This window comes from Thunnus maccoyii, chromosome 5, assembly GCF_910596095.1.
Source record: "Thunnus maccoyii chromosome 5, fThuMac1.1, whole genome shotgun sequence".
Classification (NCBI taxonomy): Eukaryota; Metazoa; Chordata; class Actinopteri; order Scombriformes; family Scombridae; genus Thunnus; species Thunnus maccoyii.
The window spans coordinates 12119689-12135449 of record NC_056537.1 but is presented as its reverse complement, the minus strand read 5'-3'; the positions used below and the strand labels follow the sequence as shown (position 1 = coordinate 12135449).

General features: G+C 41.6%; 1 protein-coding gene across 1 annotated transcript in view; it reads right to left on the bottom strand.

Moving 5' to 3' along the window:
• The window catches only part of LOC121896936 (A disintegrin and metalloproteinase with thrombospondin motifs 20), an 83898-nt gene that overhangs the window by 29970 nt on the left and 38167 nt on the right, over positions 1 to 15761 (bottom strand). The window contains exons 13-24 of the mRNA XM_042411050.1: positions 15501 to 15682; positions 14306 to 14442; positions 13216 to 13333; positions 9731 to 9826; positions 7129 to 7295; positions 6848 to 6977; positions 5929 to 6055; positions 5625 to 5835; positions 5074 to 5238; positions 4508 to 4678; positions 3451 to 3570; positions 2096 to 2203 (exon numbers count right to left, since the gene is read on the bottom strand). Coding sequence (XP_042266984.1) covers positions 2096 to 2203; positions 3451 to 3570; positions 4508 to 4678; positions 5074 to 5238; positions 5625 to 5835; positions 5929 to 6055; positions 6848 to 6977; positions 7129 to 7295; positions 9731 to 9826; positions 13216 to 13333; positions 14306 to 14442; positions 15501 to 15682 — 1732 coding nt within the window. The remainder of the gene's footprint in view (positions 1 to 2095; positions 2204 to 3450; positions 3571 to 4507; positions 4679 to 5073; positions 5239 to 5624; positions 5836 to 5928; positions 6056 to 6847; positions 6978 to 7128; positions 7296 to 9730; positions 9827 to 13215; positions 13334 to 14305; positions 14443 to 15500; positions 15683 to 15761) is intronic.

Below are 15761 nucleotides of genomic sequence, written 5' to 3'. Positions count from 1 at the left end.
TCACTTTAAAATCATAACCAGTTTAACCACTATAACCAATTCTATTCAAAACTATGTTAAGTATGTTATGTTATTTGAATGAATGTTTTAAAAAATTGGCTGGTTTTCTGTGCCAAGAAAGCTGTGCATACAATTTCTGCAAACTGTTAGCCCCAAATGGTAATGAGAGAACACTATATACTGTATATATCATGTATCTATAGTACCTCTAGTAGACATGTAATTACGCAGACACTGTATAATATCAAGTGAGTCATCGGTAAGCTGCAATTATGTTCAATTTGAAGTTACCAACCTTACCACTTGTTTCATATGAAAGGATACAATAGGAATGCAAAACGTAAAACACATTTTTAGCATGGTCCAAAAACATGAGTTTCCAATGCTTTGATTCATCAGTTCTTGTGAAGTAAAAATTTTCAATCACTTCCTGTGGGTTAGAAGATTTCCCACCATACAGTAATATCTTGGTTTAAGATGACTGAATCAGTAAGTAATACATTTTTCATATCCAGGATAAACAATTGTGTCAAGCACCATTGCATTAGATTATTAAACTTGTTTCACAGTAACTGTCTTAAAGGTATACTATGCAGGATCTTCCCTTCTGGGTGTCAAGCTTTTGGCAGTGGGTGTGTAGTCCCCAGCCAATAAAAGCATTCAGGGTGTAAGGTCGGGACTTGTAGCGTAGCGACCAGGTTACATTGCTGTCTCCGTCTCTCTCCTCTGCTCCGCTCCGCTCTCTGTTTCTGTGTCATGGATCTATAAAGAGCTGCAGGTCTGTGTGTCTGTTTGACCAAGGGCGGGGCTCTGCATTCACAAAAAATTCGGCAATGCAGCACCGTCCTGCAGGGCTGTGCGGAGGCGAGGGTGTGTTTATTTGTGCTTTAGAATGTAACTGCCATGAAACAATCAGAAAAAAAAGGTTTTATTTATCTGATTCATGTCTTTGTTCTCGCCAGTGCTGCTCGCTCTCTTAATTCACTCTCTAGCTCGCTCAAACACTACTGCTCTCTCTCTCTCTCTCTCTCTCTCTCTTTCTCTCTCTCTCTCTGCTCTCAGCTCGCCCTGGTCGAGTTAGGGAGGAAGGGCCAACTTTGAATGCACCAAACTAACAAATCTTGCATAGTATACCTTTAACTTTTCATGTAAATTATATACTGTGGATTCTTTACCTGGTGTCATAAATATATGTGTTAAGGAATTTCTCTACCGTCGCTGGTGTCCTCAAATAACTCCCTGATCATCTTTCACCTATAGGTGAAACCATGCCATCTCAACAGGACATCATAGTTAACGTTTCTGAGTGGATGAATACCTAATGCAATCAAATGGCTCCAGCTCAAATAGGCACATTAATATCCTACTCATATCTATGACACTCTAGTTCCGCTGCTTGGGAGAATGTATGCATGTGTATATGTGTATTGTGTGTGTGTGTCTGTAAGACCACACTGGCGCTGGCCTCTTTGACATGTGAGCTCACACTGACTCTCAGATTGACAGACGGGGTTCAATCTTAGAAACCGTAGACTCGTGTTTAGATGAAATCTGGTTTTCATTTGTGACGAGTAACAATGCAAAGCATCAGACAGACAGAGGGGCCTCTCTGCCCAGACAGTGAAGCCTGTGTGTGTGTCTGTATATGTGGGTGTGTGTGTGTGTGAGAGAGTGTGTAGATGCAGCAGGGGGTAAAACAGACAATGCCAAAGAGGATTATGGTCCTGTACAGTATGTACTATCTGAAGGAATGCTGGGATATACAGTAAAATTCTATATGTCAACCTATTATTTGTAAACATATATGCAGCAGACCCATCATTACTAGAGTGTGGTTCTCTGCTATTAAACACAAAGAAACACACACACATATAGTATACAGTATACAGTATATACAAACTGTTTCATCAATATTCTCATATTTCTTTGTCAGCAGATTATTTTCTCTCAACCTACACATCCACAAAGATGAACCAAACAGTGCAAGAACTTGTTTACCATTTAACAAAAACTGCATTGCTTTTGTATATTTATTTGGACTGTATAAGGTAAACGCCTGACTGTAATGTGCTCTGATAGCTTTTTGTTTCCTTACCGCAGTCCAGGAGCCATATCTCCACTGAGTCAGGAGCTGAGTGGACTTGTCAGGACGAGGTGTGCTTTGTGCAGGAGAGGCCCACGGACACGCTGGCATTTCGCAGTCCTGCAAACACAAACATGCAAACACTGTAGTCATACATGAGTCATACATTGATGGGAGTAAAATAAATATTCACAAGTATGGTAGACAACAGTTGTCATGAGCTAAAACATCAACATCATTGAATGAATGTGTCACAGGCTGGTCTGGTAGGAAACGTCGTCAAAGTTCACCAGAATTATCCACTGTAATAACAATGTAAGTGGCTCTGAGTTTAAATATTGGGTCATGTACTCGGTGAATAATGTTTGGTTTTGGATCTACAGTGCCTAGTTTTTGTTGCTCACAAGAATCAGGAGTTGAGTGGCAATGATTCAGCTCTGCTTGTCTTCCTCATCATCTAAACCACCAAGTTTGCTGACTGGTCTGGCTGCAGCTGTTGGCTCACTTGGTCCTCTGTAGATGTTTCACAGCTCAAATCTCACAGCAAAAATTAAGCTGGTGCTATGGAGAGTTATAGTGTCTTTCAGCTCATGTTTTGGTATGTTTTCAGTGGAAATGCTTTGCTATATCCACTGTAAACAACCTGCCTAGCACCAAACAACGTTAGCAACTAACTGGTGAACATAATGGAGCATTTATCAGCTTAAGTAGCAGAAATTTCTCTCAGGAGCTGGACGGGTTCAATAAAAGAGAATGAGAGTGAATATCTGACTTACAGGACTTGTATTAGCATTAATTTGGAGTCATGGCCAGAAGCACGATTTCAAATGAATGCTAATGCAGTTCTGTGTCTACCAAATGTGTAGACAATTGTTTGCAAACACATTAGCCACATCAACTTTATAAGGTGATGTCAGTGTTAGTTTGTTCCACTTTCCCCACATCGCCAAAAAAATCACTTAATATTGCTTTAAGTTAGCTAATAGCGGGACTATCATTTAAGTTATATATAAAAGTTATAATAACCCAGGTAGCCTAAATTTCTTGACTGAATATTAACCTTAGTCTGGCTTACCTAACTGCAGTAATAATTAGCAGCTCTGTTAGTGAAAGTATATTCTGAACTTTCAAGAAGTTTACAATAAACAGGGCCCTCTCAACAAGAGGACCCTGTTTATTCTAAACTTTCAAATTTATTGGAAAAACTTTAAACTAATACACTACCATTATTGCTGTTGGTCTTTCATGATGTGCCTTTTATTTCTTTACCCCAAGAGAAAACCACTGACTCTGGGACAAATAAGGGTGAACCTAAAGAGTTGACCTTTTGGTTATTTGAGCAGTGTGGAGAGTGTTGTTCTTTTTACCTGACTGTCTCTGGGCCTCGCCGCAGCGTTGCACTCTCTGTCATCTACTGTGTCACCGTAGTCTCCCGACACACACCTCACAGCTCTCATCTGGTAGCCATGGCCACAGGTCACTGCACACTGAATGACAAAATCACACACATGCATACACACACATACACACACAAACACAAGAGGAGAGAAGCCCAGTCAACCGCAAGCTATCTCAAACTCTATCTAAGTATGTCAAGGTTGATATCTTAGACAGGGCCTCAGTCAAGGTCCAGCTCAGCAGAGCTTGGTTAAGACCCTGACATGCACACACACACACACGGACACATGCATTCACATACACACCCAAACTCTCAACTCGACCCTTTACCCAATTCTAAACTCACATACAAGGTGATCCGACCACGTTTAGGTACAACATGAGAGCAGAGGAAGTGCAATAGGATAGGTTTATTTGAGCAGCAAATTATAATTACACAGGCATTAACAAGCCGATATATTCCAGCTCTGTAAATACAACTATCTGACTTCATACAAACACATGCGGGAGGGCATTAGATGTATAAACTAGACTATGAATGGCCAAAGACATTCATTCATACATGTTTCATTCAGTTTGTGCTTTACCCTAACAGTGCCAAATCTATGGAAACAAAGAAATTTGGATGTATAGGAAAGTGTGTGTGTGTTTGTGTGTGAATGTGTGTGTGCAGTGCACTGTGGGTCAGGTTTAGTCTGACAGGATATGAGGGCAAAGTGAAAGCACCATAGAGGAAATGGCAGCTGGAGTCAGAGCACACTCCTCCATAACGCGCTGGTATATCAGGTTACACACTCACACACACACTTGAAATATACACTATCACGCCTACACACCACATTCTCTCTCCGTGATCTCTGTGACCACACACACATGCGCACACATATACACAGAGTAACCGATAGGAGTCAAACTCCTAGACGGCAAGCCACACATGAAACCCATTTCCTCAGTCAAACACAGCATCAAGTCACCTCACCCAGTGTGTCTATGTCTTGTGTGTGTGTGTGTGTCTGCAGGACTCACCGCTCCCCAGACGCCAACTTGCCAGGATGCACACTCAGGCAGCTCGCAGTTCCCTACGGCGGGGGGTTTGCTGGACAGGTCGCAGAGGTGCTCGCTCAGCTTTTCTTCGCCGGCTCCCATGCTGCAAGACACTTGCCTGTGCCTCATCCCTTTCCCACAAGTCACCAGGCACTGAGAGGAGCAGGTGGGTGGTGAAGGTGGGAATGGTAGGGTGTGTGATAATGGTGGAAGCGGGAGAGAAAAAGAAATCGATGTGAGATGGCAGACATCTAAAATCACATCATATCTCCTTACAAAATAGTACCATGCACATTTCTTCTCTTCTCATCTTTCAATATTAAGCAATATAATTCAACAGCAATATAACTATAGCCTGTAAAATGACAATAAAGAAACATCAACACCTTTCTGACACAGTGTCAATAAATGTCAATGTTAATATTAGAATTATACTCTGCTAAGGGCCAGTTTTGTTTTGGTTTTTCTGAAGCTTGGAGAGATTTGCTGTGCTATCCTATCCTTGCTGGAACTTTAAGTGTGGCTGTGTGCCTGTGACAGGTTCCCACCTCACTCCACTCGCTGAAAGTCCACTTTGGACATGGCTGGTCGTTGCAGATTTCGGTGACCACCCTCTGGTATTCGTTGCAGTCCCTGTCCACCAGCCGCCGGCCCAGATTGTTCATACAATAAGACTCTCGGCTACGGCTTCCACGTCCACATGTCTTAGAGCACTGTTTACAAGAACATATGAACCATTTTGAGCCCACACAATCATGTTCATCCATATATTTAAAGATACATTACATTATTACATACAAAACATATTACACTTTTCTGCAGCAAAGCAAAAAAATTGCACAGATTTAACCCAAAAGCTGTATTGATGTTGTACTTTTAATACATTTTTTTTGGACAGAAATGTCAGATTATTTCAGATTTATTTCTAAGGAATATCAGTATACCAAAAGTGGCACTGATTAAATTCAAAGATTATATTTGAGCACTGTGTAGGCCCAGAAAATGTCCCTTAAATAGGTAAGGCTCTTGTTTTTGTTTCCTTTCAAACTGTATTCAGTTTGTTTGCTCATAACATACTGTGTAACATAATTCCCCATACCTGTGACCAGGCGCTGTACTGCCAACTCTTGAGCAGACAGTCCCCATGGCAGGGCTCTCTAGTTTGAGGTTTGGCGACGTCTCCGCAGGTGCTGGCCTCCACCCTCTCACTCTGTCTCTTCATCAGGTTGTACTTCATACACTGGACATCCAGACTGCGGTAACCTGGGCCACATTTAGCTGAACATTCACTCTTTCCAGCGACATGCCACCTGTGTGAGAGGAGATGTAGAAAAAATGTTTGTGTTCTGTAGGAATTTGTTTTTGCAGCTCTATGTGTCTTTCTTTGTGCATTAAATGCGCACCTGACTTCACAGTCATTGTTGCAGGGCTCAGTAACAGCAACAGGACGAGGTAAGTGTTCACAGCGTTGGTCCGATACCTCAAGGTGATCGCTCTTACGCACACACACTGCCTTTCGTCTCCGCACACCTATACAGAGACAGACACGTGCGAAAATAAGCAAGTTTTAAATCAGACAACATCTGGCAGAGTGTTCGCTTGACAAAATATCATATTTCTTCACCTTTAACTAGTCTGACCAGCTCTCTGACATCTTGTCCTTCATCATACAGCCTTAGGGGTCCATGTCAGTCTCAGACCCCATGAATACATCTCTTTACCGGGTGCACTCTGACCCACAGGGAGCCTGACTAGCTTGCTTCTAAAAGGGAAATCTGAGGGGCTTAGTTGGGTTAAGGGCCAAGCTTAGGAGAAGGTGTTGGACGATGTGATTGGCCGGGGTCACACTGGGGTTGCCAGGAGGGGGATTTATGGAAGGAGGGGATGAGTGAATAAGATTTTAAATCCAGAGGTGTGTGTAAGTGATGCAAGAGAAATGCTGATCCTAATGTACACCGACACTGAGCTCCATGCCCATGTAATAAGACTCTCTGTAATAAGAGCTGCTTTCTATAAACTTAACACTTTTACAGATTATTAGTGGTGAATTTTTATGCTCTACATTAAGAGTGGCAGTGAAATTCAACAGTCAGTTAGGCCACATGACTCTGCAGCAATAAACTTTTCTTCACAATGACGAATATTGCAATTTACGAACTAACAATTACCCTGAAAAAGTGTGTTTATGCTTGTATCACAACTGCACAATAGCTCCCAGATATTTTGTGCAATTGCAAAGCTTTTTAAGATTCACTGAAACCAAAGAAAATTGACCATATTCTTCATGTGTGGAGATTTGGCCGCTTTGGCTGCAGATCTTACCCTGACAGATGCGGTCGCACTCAAGCCAGGAGCCTGAGGGATCCCACACAAACTGTTCCCTGTGTTCCTCGATGGGTATGTTGAAAGAGTAACGGACATCTGGGTTGTAGAGGTTTCCCACACACAAGACCTTTGGAAACAATGATGGGAGTTAACAATGGTTTTCCACACAGAGATATCACCCTTGTAGACAGAAATCACGCTCAATATGTTGGTAGACGAGAAGGAAAGACAACAGAAAAGACAACAGAAAGACAAGAAGAAAGCTTTCCCCTAATAACCTGCAAAATGAGCTCCTCCTCGATACGGTCAGTGCAGTTGATGCGTTCCACTTTAGTGTCCGAGCCGCTGTACTCTATGACAGTTCCCTTGAAGGTGATTTCCCTTTTGAACATGGCCACCACAAAGTTCCCATTGAGGAGGAAGTTTGACTGGCTATCAGATAATGCTGGGATAAGAAACAGGCAGATAAAAACAACAAAATTGACCACAAAACTAAACAACAGAACTTGAAACATGAAAGAATTCAGCATAAATGAAGGAACGTTTTGTTCCTAGAATGAGTTTGTGTCTTGCGGAATTGAGGTTTTGGGAATGTTTTCGAAATGTGGCATTTGTCATTTCAGGCAATATGTTAAGTAAACAGTCTTTGAGTTGCCAACCTATTGTTCTGCAAAGCCATTGTTGCAGGGGAGGTATGCTGAAACACTAGTGGCACTAAATTGCAGTCATTTGGAGTTAGACTGCGTGACTCTCCTTAGTGACTGACATTGCAATGCAAACAAAGGGTCTCCGTTGACTGCAAATACAAACAAGTACATAAACATACAGACACAAATAGCACACACAGGAACACATGGTTAGACGCTCACACTTGGCAACTAAGCACATGAACGCAAAATGAACACCGACCACCTCTTTCTCTACCTCAAAAACTATGGTTCCAAGAAACATGCAGTTAATTACAATCTGAGAGTGCATGCCGAAACAATGTATGTGATTAAGTCTCTAGACGCAGCTTTGTTTACATTATAGTCTGCACGTTGTTGAACCCCAGCTAGTCAGCTTTAGCCTTAAGACGACTGTGGGGGTCTGCAGGATTTTGACAATGATCTACAGACTCCGGTTGTCATCAGTGACACTTTGCAGCAATGGAAAAAAATGCATTAGCAAATGTACACAAGGGTATACACACAGAGTGCTGAACTTAAACATATATGAACATCTTAAAGTCCCTCTCTTCTCTCATGCCTGGTGCTGACCAGGAGATGCTTCTTCTGAAGCGTATTTCACAGAAAAATTTACACCTTGATGCCTGAACAGAGACACTGGAAGTTCAATTAACATGATGTACAAAAGCTGTTTAAAAAAGTATATATTTTGATTTAGATGGGTGTTAGATTAAAGGGGAAAAGAAACACCATGAAGTATCAAAATAAGATGTTGGGCCACTACAAGTCTCTGCTGGAGGGAGTAACGTCATTCTTCCAAAAAAAATTTCCTCATTTAGTGTTCTAATGTTGGTAATAGGGCTGGGCAATATATCGATATTATATTGGTATCGTGATATGAGACTAGATATCGTCTTAGATTTTGGATATCGCAATATCGTGATATGGCATAAGTGTTGTCTTTTCCTGGTTTTAAAGGATTATTTGCCTTTGCCCACTTAGTTATTATATACACATTACTGATGATGATGACTTATTTATGAAAAATTTCATTGTGTAAATATTTTGTGAAAGCACTAACAGTCACCCCTACGATATTGTTGCAATATCAATGTTGAGGTATTTGGTCAAAAATATTATTTAAAATATTATTACATTATTTTTGCTTTCTGCATTGATTCAGCCTCACTTTTTGCAATATATTGTACTTGTGGAGTTTAACTGCAATTGTGAACTGCATTTCCTGTGTGTACTTGCATGACTTGATGTGATTATAAGCTCAGGGATTCCCCTTTGTCAAACAATTGCCCTTGGCTTTATCATTAAATACTTGCATTGAATTATGTTTGCAGAGTCTCTGACTTGACTGGGTGTGGTGCCCTTCTTAAAAAAATGTTCTACATACTGTAGAAGCCAGAATGACAAAATTGGCAGGGCGTTGCAAATATTAACCATGTTTAATGCGGACGGTGCACACTCAAAGTGCGGTTGCAGTGCACCGCAATAGTGAGTCAAGCTTTTCACAGCAGCATGACAGTGAGAGCCTTCCAGATGTGTTTTCTGACAATTTGACTTGAGAACATCTTGAATCTGACTTGAACCATCTGAAAATGGGCATCCACCCTGACAAAATAGGCAGAGCCCCCAGTTTTTTCTCTCTCTCTGTCTGACTCTCTCTCTCATGCAATCATACACACACACACCCTGAGCCCGGTGGGTCTATCTAACCCTACACCCCTATATCCACTTTCATGCAGCCTGGGCTCCACATGCCTCTAATTAGCACCTATTGCTGCCTCATTTATCTTTCTCAGGGGCTGACACTCCATTTGCTTTCCCAACCAACCCTCTTTGCCATGACCAGATGGACCAACGCCCCATAATGTTTCCTCCATACACACTCAGTACAAATGACAGCTTCCTTTCCTTTATGAATACGGTTTGACAACAGTTTGGCCCATGTCTCTTTACCTTCCATCACTAAAAGCCTGCCTTTACAGCTCTGGGTCACCAAGTCTGGGTGGTTTATGGTCGTGTGAGGGGGTAATGGCATTGACCTATGTGATGAGAACTAAAGGAGTGCAATATATACAACTTATTAGGTTGGACTGCTTCCATTTTGGATTGATTCTCCCAAGAAAATTTGCAACTTGATACTGTGTTGCTTAAAACAACATCCTTGCACTGATACATACACACAGAGTATACTCACCGAGGTAGTTGTCATCCTCTGGCTTTCCAGAGTAGCTGACTTGTTTGATATCAATGTTGGTGGCTCCTGCTGGGATCCGGACCACTATGTTGTAACCTGAAGAAAGAAAAAAGAGACAGGCAGAGTAATAGAATGAGACAAAAAGCATGAATAGTTATACCCTCAAAAGAGACAAAGTAGCCACAATAACAGCAGTGAGCGGTCCCACCTTGATTTCCATAATAGCTTCACTATGCTACACCAAACTCCAGTCAGGGAAGTCCGGTTCCAACCACTGGGGATTTAAATGTCACACTTGGAAAAATACAAAAAAGGTCTAGTCCTCTCAAATAACCTGCAGGAGACCTTGTTTTAGTCTCAGAGGCCCAACCGTGAAATGATATGTAATTATTCCCTGGACCTACCTTTGGCCTGTAATTACTACACCGGGCCTGTTGTCCTATGATAAACTAACATAGAAAACGAGTGAGCATGACAGAGAAAGAGAGCAAAAGTAAGCAGCAGGGAAACATGTGAAAGCCAAGAGGTGACAACAAAAAATGTCAGGACAGAAATTGAACAGGGGTCAAAGTACAAAATGAGCAAGATATAAAGAAGATTGTGTCAATTAGAGGAGAGACGACAGATTAAAGCAAGAATCTGTACGGTCTTGTGAGAAGTGCTTGGTATTAAACCTTAATACTTTTTTGTTACCAATTGAAATGTGTCCGTAGCAGCAAGTATCAAAAACTAGTTGATATTGAATGCTTGCTCAGATTTGAATATGTTACTTATTCTCTGATTGCCCAATTTTGGATTTAAATAATCACTTTGCCAATTATAGGATATATTGTATTTATTGGTAGACTGTGGTTTATCTATTGTTTTTTTTTTTTTAACCAAAATACAGTTATCATGTCAACATTAGTATCAAAAAAATTCAAACGATAGCTAGCTCTACTTATGAGAGTAGTTGCTACAGATTCTGCACATCAAAGTAAACGTAATACGTAATAAATCTATTTTTTTCTACAGGTAAAATAGGGAAGATCAGATGATTAACAGCATATTCCTGTTTACAGCAACACTTTGAGGTATGTAGGGTGGAAAAGGGTATACCTTACTGTATGATGAGCAGCTGTTTGGACTACTAGGTCAGTCTGGTAAAACCACAGGGTGTTCAAAGGCTTGATTGAGGGTATGATAATGGTGGGTGCTACGTAGCAAATTATTAACATTCACTAATTTCTTTCATGTTAGTTCAGCTTGAGGATTTCATCCGATAACCGTGTGGTCAGCCTTCCAACTACAAAGTCCTGCCTTCAGAATGACAGAAAAAAATCAATGAAATGAGAGAGAGGAGGTGTGAGTTGGTGTGATACGATGGCTAGCCTCACACCCTGAGCCACTCGGGGGCAGCACTTGGTTTGCATATCTTCCTCTCATCAGCCATCTTTCTCACACACACACACACACACACACACACACACACACACACACACACACACACACACACACACACACACACACACATCCAGTGTTATCACAAGCCATGTCAAACATAACTGAAAACCCTTCCCACTGAGGCCACACAGTACCTGATAATTACTTGTCATTCCTAAACACAACTGTAAAAAGAAACTACTTTAAATAAACCTTCACTATAAAACCCAGACCTATTAACTACAGTAAAAAAAAAAATGCCCTTGGTGTTAACTGTTACTGGTTAAGTGCCATGTCAAATTCCCTCTCTAACCACCGGGGACAGGATAAGCACATAAAAAAAATAGGGGCGTATGAACTTTAGAAACCGCCAACACAGTCCCCTTCTGAGGAAACATGGTATCCACAAGCCATCAGAGGCCTCTGAGATCCCCCAGCTTAACAACTGACCACACACAATCCTCCGCCACCACAGAGTGACCCGAGAATGAACAGTAAACACACCACCCGGGGGGAAAAACACAACCATGCCGCACTTAGAGAATGCTGGGGTTTACCTCAAACATGCATCTCCCTGCCACTAGGAAGAGAGAAGATGATGTAGTATTAATAGCCTGCTGAGGAAAATTTGTGTCACAAGCTTACCGTGATGCGAACTGTCAGAGGACTGAAGTCATGGTAAACATTTCCAAATTACTTGGGTAGTTAACTGGCCGGTTTTATCTAGAGAGACTTGAACTGTGGACTAGAGTCAGACTTGAATTAAAACCAGTACACAATGTTTTTGTTTTTTTGAAGTAAGCACTACAGTATGTCTGATTTAAACTGTGTCAGAGAGACATAGCAGACTACACATTGGACACCAACCAATCACAGCTTCCCGTCATTCATGGCTTCCCAGATGTTATATCGTTAGTGTTCCACTAAGACACACTACTTGGGATAAAACAATCAATTGTTGTGGCTAATGCTGATTTTCATTCCTGACTATCCAAGTCTGTTGGCCATTATCGCGCTGATAGCATGTACTCTGACTTCATCATTAGACCTGACCTGGCTGTACTGAAGGCTGGACCAGCTAAAGACTTGGATAGTGTTCAAATCCAAGAAGAATAAAAATTGTAAGACATCTCAGAAAAACTCCATTAACACATATGAACACCCCTGAAGAAAAATGTTCGAATGCTGTATCATTTCAGTGGTCCGCTCTGGTTTTGTCTGCAAATTCAGCTTGTCTAGTCTGGTGCAGTAGCGAAAGGAAAGAACAAGATAAAAACTAAGATTGAGATGGAGAAAGTGAAGGACAGACAAAGGTAGACACTAACAAACAAAGAGACATCAAACAGAAAAGGACAAAGGGTGAAAGAGAGAAAGGCAGGCCCAGACCCAGGAGCAGAGGGATATCCTGCCTGGGCTGCACTCCCACTCATGTTCTCTCTCTTAAGATTTCCAGGGCTGAGGTCAATGCCTGGTTTGGTTCAATACAGTCCTCAAACCCCATACCCCCACTAAACAACAGAGTGAAGAAAGAAAGCAGATGGATAGAGACGCAAAAGCTCAGCGCCAAACTAATGCGGAGTAAACATGATGGAGGCCACACCCAGGGCTTTTATACTAATACTTCTGCTGTTTTGCTGCCCAGACTTAAAAAGGATTGGATGCGATCAGCAGTTGGCCATCGTTGAGGCACCACATTAAGCAGGACAGTTTAAAGGGGTGATGTCAGGTTTGTGTTTGCTATCGAAAGACCTGACAGAGTGGAGACTGCTTAAAGAGAAGATTGGTGTTCTGCACTCCCCTAATTTGGCTGAGGCACGTATTGTTGCTGAAAATCAAGCTTACTATGTTTAAACATAACCAGACATGACATCAGTGTTTAATATGAGAATACAGCACGTGAGTGCTGTAGCCATGTGGAAGTGAAATCTATGTTTATTGTGTATCAGATATATCACAGCTCATCTGCTGAAGCTGCTGACATACAGTATGTTTAGTAGCAGCACCTTTTTATGAACAGTCGGCTATTAGTGTTTCTTCCGTGTAATCTGAGGAGCAGGACGTACCATATTGAGCATCGTTGAAGGTCCCTGCCAGGGTTTTACATGATGAGTTGTCCCCGCCACACACTCCGCACTTGTCGTTCCTGGCCTTTGAGTTAAGTACGTGATCACAGCCTGCTTGCTGAAAAGGCATAGGTGAAGAGAAAATAGATATGAGTGATTTAGACTCATGTATTGTGACATGCTGTTCTTAAAATGATTAGATTGAATGTTTTTTGGGGTTTTTTTGTTCATAGTGCAATACATGTGACCATATGACACAGCACAAAACAAGAGGGAGAACTAGACTCAAACAAACCGAAACAAAAGAGGAAAAAAAACATGAACAACGATATAACAAACAAACAAAAAAAAGTATAATGTTTGGCTTAGATTCTCTCATTGTAGTACGCATGTGTGTAGGTGGGTGTTTGTGTGTGTGTGTGTATTTGTGTGGGTGAGTGGGTTTTCTGTGTGAAAGGGGCTCTAAGGACAAAGAGGCACCAGGGTGGATCTGGGGTGGGTCAGGTCAGGACAGCTGGGTCAGGGCAGAATTTTATGTATTTATTTATTTTTATTTATTCTCCCTTCCTTTCTGCTTTAGACCACCACCTAAAGCAGGCCTGTAGGAGGTAGGTAGCCTGTTGCTGGTCAGAACCCCTTTAGAACAGCCCCCACCCCTACAGGAGGGGTCTGTTCAACTGGGTCTGTTTGAATCCTTTTAACTGCACATTTGTCAGCAGTGTTTCCCCTGGACTTGTGCAACTGGACTTGGAAAATGCAGGTGTTTCTGATTGTGACCCACATCCTCTCACTGAAAACTCAAATGCATCCTTTCCAGTAATTTCAACACATGAATCAAGTGAAAGCTAGAGCAGGTTGAGAGAGTTCAGTTTGTATTTTAGCATCAACCAAAATGTCACTTTAACACACATAAACATATAAAACGGAAAGCTTGAAACTGGATAAAAGCCTTTTCTGTAATAACTCTTTTGGTTATCATGATATCGTAAGAGGGAGCTACGGCTGAAAGCTGACATTGATGATGAAACTTGTGCATCGTATGTGTGTGTTTGTACATGTTTATAACAGAAGAAGACACAGACAGATATACCCTGCAGAGGCCTTGAACACAGATGTCGTAAGTGTCTGGCCCACATGGCGTGCCATCAATGACGCGGTCCTTCAGCTGATAGTACGCCGTAGTCCCAGCAACCCGGCAGAAGAGTTTACACCGATCCTTCATTAGTACTGGATGGAGAAAGAATACAAATTATGGGAAAAGTTGTGCCATTGCTCACTGAGTTAATGAGATTTAATAAAACAAAAATCCTGAACAATAACAGGATGAAATGCTTTAAGATGACTTGCCATGCTGATGAAATAAAACAAAACATAACAGCTCACATTTCTTATCTTAAACCTATTTACATTTTTTGCAAAGCTCAACAGACTTCTGCTAGATTTGCCAAAATCTTACCCCTTGTTTGAAAAAATCACTTTGTATCTGACAGCATACTGGCTCCATGGCTTGGTCTGTTTGCTTGTATAGCATCAATTAAATGAATGAATCACTTGCAGTAACTTAGACATGGTGGTCTTTGCCAGATGGAAATCTCATGTAGCTGAGCAAGCCATCTCGGCAAAGGAATGAGATACTGCTACAGCAGGGAGAGCTGCCAGGAAGATCATATGGAAGGGCTGCAAGCTGCTTTAATGTTGCTGTTGTTTAGTGTCAGCTACAGGTTTACCTCAGGGCATCTCTTATCATGGGCATGCAAAGTATGAAAAAGAAGAGACACACACACAGAGGCGTGTACGCCTTACACTACCTCACACATCCACCCATTCTTCAACAAGCATTTATCTTCCTTTTTGGTGGGATGCCCTTTTTTACTCTTTTAATGGGTTATGTTTTTGTGTGTGTGTGTGTGTGTGTGTGTGTGTGTTTCTTGTTATTTGGGCAAATAAATTAACTAAGCTAGAACTAAACTATATAGATCTATCAAAAGTTTGAATGTCTTGGGCTCCACATCCCTCCTACACACAATGTGGATTTACTGTAATATAGTACCACAAGTTTACACAAACCCAAGTAAGCACACGAATAGTGACAACTGGGTACAGACAAAAACGTATTTCAAAATGGTTGCATGGCCATTTGCAGTGTTTAAGTTAAACACTCTGTATCATTGGCTTCAAACTACACTGTATAGTTGGATGTAAATAGTAGCCATCTTTGATGTTTCGGCTCATTTTACAACAAGACATTCAAATTACACGCTGTAGGATTACATTGGTGTACTCACTACCACTGTACTTAGGGATCCAGCGGACGGTGGGAGGTAGACCGTTGATGTTGAAGTGCTTGCCGTCAAACTGAGAGCACTGCTCTTCGCGGAAATCTTTCCGTCCTCGTGGACATGGCTCAGTGTTGCAAGAGCGGAACTTCATCCTGCGTCCTACACAGAACTTACCGCCATTCCTAGGCCTAGAGGAAAAGAAGACAGACACTACAGTTAATTTCAATCTAAAGCATTTGCTCGCGTTTGTTCATGTTTGACTGGTGT